At 42.2% G+C, this 11188-nt stretch overlaps 1 protein-coding gene across 1 annotated transcript in view; it reads left to right on the top strand.

The window, feature by feature from the left end:
- Positions 1-11188, top strand: part of TMPRSS7 (transmembrane protease, serine 7) — a 63534-nt gene that overhangs the window by 29642 nt on the left and 22704 nt on the right. Inside the window, exons 9-13 of the mRNA XM_019523912.1 lie at positions 657-769; positions 2102-2208; positions 6452-6588; positions 7857-7964; positions 8724-8834. Of these exons, the coding sequence (XP_019379457.1) occupies positions 657-769; positions 2102-2208; positions 6452-6588; positions 7857-7964; positions 8724-8834 (576 nt within the window). The remainder of the gene's footprint in view (positions 1-656; positions 770-2101; positions 2209-6451; positions 6589-7856; positions 7965-8723; positions 8835-11188) is intronic.

Below are 11188 nucleotides of genomic sequence, written 5' to 3'. Positions count from 1 at the left end.
CAACTAAAAACACACAGATTACCACACAAGCTGAAATGCTGTGCTTTACTTGAAATGGAGGTTGTTTCACGGAAATCAAATGACTTGCACTGCACGGAGGAATGAGGAAGTGATCAGAGTAGTTCTTCAGGTCACTTTGGCAGTGAATATGATTTCTTAATGTTAGGTTTACCACACTTAAAAACTTAAAAAAAAATGTTATCTATTTTTACAAACACACGGTTTGGCTGATCAATTCTGTGGGGTCGCTTTAAATAGAGACAATGGCTTGTGTAGGCCACTTTTGAAGTTCAGTGAATTGAATGGAGGTTGTTCCTGGCAGCTGTGGAGAACTGATTAGTTTGCATGAATTGCTGCCCTTTCTGTTTGTGAAAGACATTCAGCAAATTATTAGTGACGACATTCCTGGAATTTGAGGGTTGAGAGCCACAGGTTCTTTTATACCACTTCTGTGTGTATGCATGTATATGGAGGGAGGCAGGGGGAGGGGAGATTATATGTAATATGTAATTCTGACTTCTTTTTGAGTTCAGTGGATTGACTAGAATGCAACATTTCAGTTGCCCTGCTATAGTGTTTAAGGAAGATGATCAATTTGGCCACTTGTCCTGCAGAACTCAGCGTGAAATTTAACAAACTTCTTTTTTCCCCCTTAGAATGTGGAAAAACAATACTGGCAAAAGAAAAAAGTGGGTATGAGGGGAGCATCATGAGTCCCTATTACCCAAGCTACTATCCTCCAAAATGCATTTGTATATGGAATTTCCAGGTAAAGTCTACTCCTTTTCCTCTGGCACTGACACGCATGTAAAGCATCAAAAGCCTCAGAGCATGCCCAACATAGATTTCTGTAGGGAGTGACATTTTATGAGAGATCTGGTAGATATTTCTGACTACACCATAATCTACAGCAATTAATACCTGGCTGACAGAAATTAAGCACAGTTTTACTAGGAGCAGCTGAGTGCATCAACACATGAAATTAATGCAAAGAAATAAACTCTGATATATATTGTGCTGGTATTTATTGCTTCTGGGCACCATGCTTTGGTATCAGGCAAATTCATGCTCTGTGCTACTGAGGCACAGCAGATTTACTGGGAGGCTGACAACTTGCTTTTAGTCCTGGTCCCAGATCAGCCTGGCTTACACCAGTCAACAGCTCCCATTAAAGGGAAATTTGCTTTAGGGCCTGGGATTTGGAGCATGCTCAGGGTGGAAGGAACATTTGGTGGGTTTATTTGTAAAAGACTAGCTTGTCTCTGCCAAGTGTGCATGAAATACAATTTTTAAATACTTATAATTTAATCTAATTGGGGCATTTTTGGAGTGTGAGCATTAAAAGCATCCCATGAGAACTGGGGTGGGTGATATATTTTCCTAGACCTTTCTGGATAAGGCTGAATAGAGCCAAAGTATTTGAGCTAAAATTTCCCATCTTCCCCTTCCATCTCCACCCCACCCCCCAAACACACACACTGTGTATTGCCTAGATTATACTTTTCTTAAAAAGAGATGGATGGGATAAATGCTGTGGGCTTTTAATCGTGGCTCTGCCATTTAGTATGACCATGGGTTTGTCAATTATCAAATATTCCTTTAAAAAAGGAATGCATAGTAATTGCATACTTCTGTGGTACCCTTGAGCTTAAAATAAGATGTGAAATATTTAGAATTCTTTGGATGAAAAGCACTGGCAAAAAGCATTTGAGAGCTGACTGCTCTGTATGGCAGTGTCTTATCTGTCGCTCAGCCATGGCAACCTGTCCCGTATAAGCAAGGTTGAAATCACCAGAGTCCTTTGATCTTGGCACAAAAGCTTCATTCCTTATATGGTCAGTGGCGGTGGAAGATGAAAGGATTCTTTGCTTGGTAGGAGATGGAAAGCCTGCAGCAGCACTTGGCCTCTGTTAGTGGAAGCTTTCCCTGGCAGCTGAATAGCCATCTTAGGTGTTCGCTGCTGAGCTGTGGACAGTACTGTAGCTCCTGTAACTTGTGGACAGTGATTGCTGAGAAAAATCTTTAAAGATGACTAATATGTAGTGTCTACACAACATAAACTAACCCCTTTTTAACTGGCCTTTTCACTTGTTTGCAACAGACTCCTCAGAAGAACCTAGGTATAGCACTGAAGTTTCATAACTATACTATAAATGAGAAAAGCATCAAAGGCTGTGAGCGGGGATGGTGGAAAATTAATGAGCACATGTAAGTATTTTCACATGGGTTATTAACCTGAGATGATCTGAGTAAACTTTACTAAATTATTAAGGCAAGAAGTTTAGCGAGTCTTAACAACAAGGATAGATATTTGCTAATAATATCTGTAACACCTTCCTTTGGCTGGTCTGACTTTAACTATCCCTAGCTAAAATAAATGACATTCCTAATTAAAAGAATAGGTGGGTGGAAGATGTGTGAGCTCTCTTGGCTCAGGTGGGAGGTAGGAATGGGAGAACTTTAAGGCTCGCAGGGTATCTATTTTCGTAAAGTAGTTCTGGATTTACTGGGTTAACCAAAAAAAGGGTTTGTAGGACCTGGAACTTAATCCATCATTGATTGTAAGGGCTTTGGACCTAAGGGTGTTGTCAGATGTTATAATTAGCACATGGTAATTCTAGGGAATATTAGGCAATTTTAAAGTCAGTGCATGCTGTGAGCAGTTGCCTGTTAAGGGTTAATACCCTCTGCAACCTGCACAGCTCTGACTTGACACTAGAAGGCTGGGGAGCAGCGGTGCCAGTTCTGTCCCGTGGCTGCTGGCCCTCCTGCAGCTGCCGCCTTTCCATTACTCCTGGGTAGTAGAGTCCAGGAGGATATATCAGGTGCATGGGGGCAACTCGGAGCAATGAATCTTGGGATCCTGGAGGACTTCAAATTGGTTATGCTGGCCCCATGCAACCATGTGTCATCACTGCAGCACAAACTACCTGCTACCAGCCAGCGATATTTCTCCTTTAGCTAGTTTTTTCATGGCTTAATGTGTGGATACTCTTTTCTTAAGAGCTTTTAACATGTGGGAAAGGTAACGTTTAATAACAGTGGAACTGGCTTTGTAGTAAAAGGGTGTCATGGGGAGACCACATAACTATTCCCATTTCCCACTCCAAATGCCTGAACTGGTATAGTTGGCTGCTTTAAGTATGGTGTATTTTTTATGCATTTTCCATTATGTTATTGCTATTGCTTTTGTTTTTTTCCCTGGGATGTTGTATTTCTGCGATGGAAAGGTTTTTTAATGCTTGCTTTCTGCTGAGTTACTTTGTTTCTACACTATCACTGAACTAAAAATCAAATCCAATACAATTTAAGTTAAATATACATTTTTAAATTCACTTCTACAAGGTATAACATGCTTGGGCCTGTCTGATGGTAAAATTGCTAATCAAAAGAAGCTAGGAAAAATTCCTTCCTGTTGTCACAATATATAGTAGTGTATTCATTAGTTTATGCAGTCACTGGTATTTTTAGAGGCTAGAATATTTGTGGGAGATGTCTTAACCCAGTGTAATAGCTAAAAAATGAACCACCAGTATTAGTGAGGATCTCTTCATAGAAAACATGTTTTCTAGCGGCTGTATTGTTAGTGGGGAAAAGTCCCTAAAACCCACAAGTTATGACACATGATCAACTCTGAGCTTTGGGAAGTTTCCTAAAGGTCTGTTTAAATTCCAGAGTAACCACAGGTATTGAAAAATTGCTCTAAATTTAACCACATTTAAAAATTCATTACATTATTTTTTTTTAAGTGACTTCAAATATTTGCTGGGTGGTTTTCTCTCTGTTTATTTTGGCAGTGTCTGAGGACCACGTACAGCCTCTGGCATCTTTGGATAAAGGACACCATAGAAATGCATTTGGCTTTGGTGGGGATTAAGTGTTTCTTGGCATCTGCAGGCATTTAGGGTTCTCAGATTCATTAAGTGGCACCTAGGCAGAAATCCAGGGAAGCTGTTTGCCAAGGTGGCAGCTTAAAGTAGATGAGCACCCAAGGCACTTCTCCATCTTTCAAGCAGTCTACCAGTTTAAAGACTTTGCTTTCAAAAGCTCCTGAATATTAATGGTGGACAAAACCTAAAAAATTTTCTGACACTCTTTTTTTCTCTAAAAACAATCAAATACTTCCTTGTCCACCATTTCCCTTTCTGCTTCATAGGGGCTATCTTAGAAATGGGAGAAAAGCCGGACTGCCACCTTTTATAACGATGACAAGACAACTTTGATTAAATTTTGAGAACTTCTCCCAGCCCATTCCTTTGTTGTATCCTTACCAAATGCTCTTTTAAATCTTCCAAAAGACTCTGGTTTCTGGAGTTAGTCTCATTATCATAAATAGAGTTAAAAATTCCTTTTATATTTCAACTTTATTTAAGAAAAAATGCTCCCACTTTAATTTGGAGATTAATAAGAAGCCTTGGTTAAAACATTTTTTTCCTGAATATTTTGCTTGTTTTGGTTCAAACCCTTTTTTGTAACCTTTCTTGAAACCCCTCTTGCAAACTAAAACAACAATTGCAGCAAAACCTTTTCAACCAACTGTAGGGGGCAGAGCAAACCATCTCCCTGAAATAATCAGAAAAAATCATGATAGATAGCTTTCATTGTTTTGCAAGTAGCTTTGATTGGCCTGAAAGATCCAGTCCAGGTTTGCTTTGCAGGGAGGCACTAATGCACATGTTCTACCATTTTCTGTCTCTCCTCAGCTCTGAATAATTAATCTATTCTTGGTGGCACTTTTTATCAATGAATGGGTACCTCAAATTCAATGTGCTCTGTGCTGGATCTTTACAGATGCAGGTCCAGGGGTAGTTTAATGGTATGGTTGCACCCCCCGCCCCCACATGGTTCGCTGCAGGCACAATGAGCTCAGAGCTCACTAGCACAGCAGTGCAGCTCCTGCTGGCTGCTCCTTGAGCACTGTAAGCTCACTGTCCATTGATGTGGGATCTGCTTGGAGGAGTCCCTGCTTTCAAGTTGCTCCAGAGCTTACTGCTCTTTGCTGTCTTCTCCCCTGTAATTCAGTGACAGGGGAAAGGAAGGGAGGGGCAGCCAGCCACCAACAGACCCTGCTTTCACTCCGTTCTGGAGGCTTCATGCTGCTGCTGCTTGTCCTGGTTCCTCTTTTTCCTGCTGATGAATTTGGGGAAGGGAAGAGTGAACCAGCGACAAAGCAGGGTTCTAGGGGCTCCGAGTATACCTTGCACCGGGGATCTCAGAGCTCACATGGAGAGCTCCAGCAGGAGCTGCTGGAAACACACAGGCATCCAGGATCACAGTGAGGGACTGTGGGTACACCCCCTTCAGCTGTGTGGCACATGGACAATAAGCTGTCTTCACTGCACATGCACCTCATCCCAAAGTGGGTGCGGCTGCACCCCTATAGCTGAAATCCTGGATCCACCCGTGCTCCTTCGTGATGCTTCTGGACAGAGTAACTAATACAGCAAGCACTTTGTATTCTTTGTTGCAAAGCAGGTACTTCTATAATTGAACACCTTGTGGTACTACTTGGGTCAGGTATTTGAACCCAAGTGCTACCATGTGCTCATCTCTGTTTAAATAGGCTATGTTAATACTTAATAATTGACTTCGTACATCAAATATTAAAGTTCTTCCTGAAGGCAGATGGTTTATGATATAGAAGGTTTATGATGCTTTCTCTCTGTCCCCCTCTGTCTCGCACTGCTCTTGATTTGGAACACTTGGACTTGGAATGAGAGGTACAAATTCGTATGCATTCCACTACTCCTGCTTTTGCACTTCTCTGGGAGATGAGCTTCTCTTTTAATTAAGATTGCCCTTGTACCATCAGCTAAAATGTGGCAGGTGGCTCTATGATAGGATCATAAGAAAGTAGGGCTGGAGGGGACCTTGTGAGGTCATCTAGTCTGTCCCCTTGCTCAAGGCAGGATCATCCCTGACTAAACCATGCTAGCCACCAACAGATCTTGCTTTCACTCAGCTCTGGAGGCTCCATGCTGCTGCTGCTTGTCCTGGTTCCTCCTTTCCCTGCTGATGTGTCTGGGGAAGGGAAGAGTGAACCAGCAACAAAGCAGGGTTTTAGGGACTCCAAGTATACCTTGCACCGGGGATCTCAGAGCTATCCAACCTGGTCTTGAAAATCTCCAGGAATGGAGATTTCACAACTTCTCTAGGTGTGCATTGTGTGAGCTTTTCAATTATTTTTGTATTAAAATGCTACTTAAAGTGCTTCAGAATGAAAGCTGCTTTTTTTTTTTTTTTTTTTTTAAAAAATTTTTTTAAAGTGTTTTAAAAAAAAACTTTTTTTTTTTTTTTTTTTTTAAAAAATTTTTTTAAAGTGTTTTAAAAAAAAACTTTTTTTTTTTTTTTTTTTTTAAAAAATTTTTTTAAAGTGTTTTAAAAAAAAACTTTTTTTTTTTTTTTTTTTTTTTTTTTTTTTTAAAGCAATATTTTTATTGCTCACTTTTAGGTACTGTGGTTATTATGTTGATCACCAAACAGTCTTCCGTGTTGCAAGCTCTGTAGTTAATGTTGAGCTTCAGTGTAGTTCCAGGCTTTCTGAGCAGCCACTTCTGGTGGAATATGGAAGTTACAACATCAGCCAACGTAAGATGAATTTAATTTTTTTTCTGATAAATGCTCTGAGAACTATTCATACTGAGAAAAATGTCCACCAACTTTTCACAGGTCTTAAATCACTGTAAATTTGACTGAAGTGCTTGAAGGTTTTGTCCTGAGGAAATCTTGTTTTCTTCACTAATCTAAAGAAAGACAGAGACAGATGTTAAAGCTAAGTAAACAGTGGAATAACAGTGTGAAAGCTGCCAACAGGAGGGGGAGTGCATTTGTCTGCCGGTTGTCCAGCATTCTGTTGCTGCTATTTTTTTCAAAGCCTCTGTCGTCAATGTCTCCCGTGTATTGTTCTACTGCTGCTGAACAAGAGACTTCCACCAAGTTAACAGTATATTGATTAATAAGATCATCCCATGCCAGTTTTTTCATCAATGTGCATGTCTGGCCATAAAAAAATCAGAGCCAAATGCCACCCTCATCTGATAGCCAAACCCATCTGCTGGGTGTGAAACAATGAAGACATTTTACTGAAAAGGGTGCTGCATAAAAGGGAGGAGTTGTGTGTGTGTGAGAAGGAGAGAGTGGAGGCAGGGAGAGATTTAAGGATATATTGTGGCAAATGATTTAAAAAATTCTATTTAAATATAGAAAACATTTAACCAATTTCTATGTTAATGTGATGAAGGAATAATAATCCACATGTATAACTCTTGTGTTTGTAGATTATTTCACTGCATAGGGTCTTAAGTTGTGTAAGCACGGTCATTTTTTCAACATTTTACTTCTTTGAATGTGTAGTTAAAAGGCACTTACAAATGTACCTTAATTTGTTTTGCTATGCACATGTCCTGCACAAACTTTCCTCAGTGATAGCTACTGTGGAATTGCTGATAGCCTTTAGAGACTGTCAGAAGCATGTTTAACTATGAAAGAGCTGGTGTGTGAGTTATGTGAATTGTCTTAACCGTTGTTACACAGTGTAGTTGGACTGGCCTGGACCCAACATACTAAGATATGTGAGCTATATGTTGCAGTGGAAGTTTTGGGACAGTGTACACATAAAATATGTATTAAGGAAAAATGGGAAATCAGAAAGGGAATCTGGATATTTAAAATCACTAGAACATTGTAGTTTCAGTACTGGAAGCTGAGGGAAGTGTAGAAAAATGAATTATGGTATGCAGCCATTGGTAACGCAGGTAAACCTATACAATGGTTAATTAGCTTCAAATCAGGTAGGTAAGAGGGGACTATGAGCTTTTAAAAAGCAGAGCATTTGTAAATTGTCCTTTTGCTTTCAGCATGTCCAGCTGGCTACTTTGAATGCTCCACTGGTTTATGCATTCAGCAGGTGCAGCGCTGTGATGGGATAAATGACTGCTTTGATGAAAGTGATGAGCTCTTCTGTGGTCAGTATTCACTTACTAAATAGCTGAAAAGAGAAACCAAGTGAATGCATTCATGTCTTCTTGTGTTACAACTTAAACAAGTGGAGGGAAGTACTGAAAAACTGAAATTTTCCAGGCCGCTTTTACAGGCTAAGATGCATTCAAATTTGCACTGAGTTTGTGGGATGCTTATCCACAGTTAACTTTTGGAGCTTTCTCCAGTGCAGCAGAAAAAGCCTGTTAAAGCTGAAGAAAGAGAGAAATGGCTCTCATGCTCTCTTATGCGCTCTCATGCTGAAACTAGCCTTCTCTGCACTGTTTACCTTCTTATTTTAGCAATGCAAGTTTTTGTTGACTGTCTAGTTTTGGGTTCTGGTGGCTACATGGTGAGCTAGCACAACAGCCCTTAGCTTTCAGGATAGGATGCCTCTAAAAGTCCCAGGTGGAGGGAATACTTGATCATTGGATTAAAAATAACTAGTAAGCAAAGGCTGAAATTTCTGTTCCAGTCAAAGTGGGTATCAAATTTCATTATGCCCAGTATATAAGGGAGGTATATGTTAGTGATTCAACAGGATCGGGATTTTAAACACTTGGTTCCAGTTACTGACTTTTTTACTTGCTGTGTGTGTGACCTTGGGTACCTTATTTAACTTTCCATCCAACTCAGCTCTGAAACTTTTACACAGCAGCAGTCACAACAATAGTGGCATGAACACGATGGCCCTCCAAACTTAACCACAGCATTTTCATTCCTTATCTGACATCTTCTTTCTCTAGCTGTACCCAGGCAGAACTGTAATGCCAGCTTCTTGATGCAGCATCATTCACTTGCTTGCAATGGAATAACTGACTGTGAAGATGACAGTGATGAGCAGAACTGCACTGAAAGTAAGCATTTTAGCAGACATATTCACTTTTTATCATGTATCCAGCCATTATTGGACTTTTAGTAACTCTGCCAAAAATCTTGGACATTTTTTTGTATGGGTGGAAAATGATGCTTAGTTTCTTAAGATCCCCTTAAATAATCTGAACATCAGTGGCTACGTACAGATGTTTAAAAAACCCACGGTGGAAGTGCTGTAACTTACTGCACTTTACTCAAAGCGCTACAAGTTAGAGCAGGAGATAGCTGAACAGGCATTTGCTATTCTGGGGGGAGAGGGTTTGCAGCCTGCCTGTACAGGCTTCTGTGGGCTCTCCCACATCCTACCCACAAGACTGCCAGAACGACCCCTCTACTGACCCCCCCCTTCACCAGCTGGCCGCTGTCAGCAGCAGCTAGGTGGGCAAGGCAGGTAAGGAACAGAGCCCCCCCCCCACCTGCCCCCAACTTGCTGGCTGGGGTCTCGTAATGGGGCAGGTCCATGTGGCAGGGCTCCCTTTCTCCCTCAGCATCTTAAAAGCTGCAGCCAGCAACTACTACACAGTGTGACCCAGCCGGTGCTTCTGCAGGGGTTCCCCAGGGTCTGTGTTCCTGCAGCAGCTCTAGCAGGGTACCACTGTAGCATGGCCTGGTGGAGGTGGGGGGCTATTGCACTGCCTGGCCAGGGCTGCTGCAGGGACACAGACCTCAGCCCCCTGCCTCCAGCCAAGCAGTGGCATGCCACATCCTGGCCACGGCAGCTGCTGGGAGAGAGTAGGGACTCCTTCCCCTGCAGGCTGTCCCCATCCCCCAGCTGTGATGGGTTAGGGCAGCTGTAGAAACAGAAACCCTGCTTCCCTCACCCCTTTAGCCCTCCCCCCACCAGACTTCATGCAGTTCTGGGTTCAGTCACAGCTGGGAGGGCAGGGCAAGCCTAGGCTTGGGGAGAGCAAGTGAGCTCTGTCTGATGCTAGAGTGCAGACCTATGCAACACCACCTGGGATGGTAGTGATCATGCTCTAAGTTGACCTTGTCACAGGTGTTCAACAAAGCACTCTAACAGAAAGCACTATAGGTTAGTATACATCCATCCAGAGTTAACTTAAGCAGGATCCACCTTTTTAAAGTACTTTGGGCATTTTTACACGTGCTCTGGGAGTGGGAGGGGGCACTTTAATTAGAGTGGCTCCAAGAACCACTCTAATTAGAGCACCCAGAGCGTCTCATGTACCAGCATCCCTGTGCTTAAAAATGGGGGCAGAGGCACTTTAACTAAAGCTCATGCAACAAACTTTAGTTAAAGCACCCTGCCACCATTTTTAAGTGTGGGGGGTGGGGAGGGGGCACTGGCATATGAGACATTGGAGTGCAGTAATTACCATGCTCCAGCAGGCTCAGTTAATCTATAGCCCATCCAAGCAGCCTTGCTACTCATGTATAGGTGTCCTTTGTTCCACGAACATCTATTCTGTTACAGCTGTAAAGCACCTTCCGTGTGCTTAAAGCACACTAAGTGTAACACTTGTGCGTAGCCAAAACGTCTCCTTTTAATAAGTCCACAGGCATGAGCTACAGTCTCATGCAGCACAATTGACTGTTGTGAGCTAAGAGTTGAAAAATTCGAATTCAGATGTTTTCTATGCACAATACAAACTTGAACAAGTTCCCATTACAAAAACAGCTGTAACTGTCTGAACTTGTCTTCCAGGTTTCTGTTAGGATTTTAGGACTAAATGGTAATGTCTGACCACTGCTATGTAAGTGGTGAATTTTATTATTAGGTATTAGGCATGAATACTTTTGAGATAAAAAGATTTGGTTTCACAGAGGAGTTAAAAATGGGTAAGAAGCCAAAAAAAAAAAAAAAAAAATTGGGGGAATGCTACAAAACAGAATTTTTTTCAGGCAAGTGACTTATTTTTTTTTAGCTCTGAACTTAATGCTATTGATCTGATAAATTTTCACGGTTCATTCCATATGTAGTAGAATAAAATGTTTGTCTGAATTGCAATCAACTATAGCCACAGTGCCAAACTGCATGTGGCTTGCCAGCATGGTTGTTGCGGCTCTCCAGAAATTGCCTGAAGCCCTGCCCACTTCTCCCCAAGGCGGCTCCAGGGCACAGCATAGCCCGGCACCTCCTGCTGCTTTGGCTTTCCCCATGGGGACCATGCCCCAAGCCCGCCCTCCTCTCCCTCTGGGACTGCTGGCTCAGGTGCTGGGCTGCTGGGGTGGGGGCTGCAGCCATGCTGCTTACTCCGGGGTGTGCTCCCCAAGGGGAAAGCTGGAATGGCTCGGCACTGCGGAAGCAGGAGCCTGATCCTGTGGCCAGTGCTCAGTGGCTGCCAGAGGGAGTGGAGGAAGAAGGGTGGGGGGA

Source organism: Gavialis gangeticus, unplaced genomic scaffold (assembly GCF_001723915.1).
Source record: "Gavialis gangeticus isolate Ggan-Ray unplaced genomic scaffold, GavGan_comp1, whole genome shotgun sequence".
Taxonomy (NCBI): domain Eukaryota; kingdom Metazoa; phylum Chordata; order Crocodylia; family Gavialidae; genus Gavialis; species Gavialis gangeticus.
The sequence above is the reverse complement of the archived record's forward strand: the minus strand, read 5'-3'. Positions and strand labels throughout refer to the sequence as shown.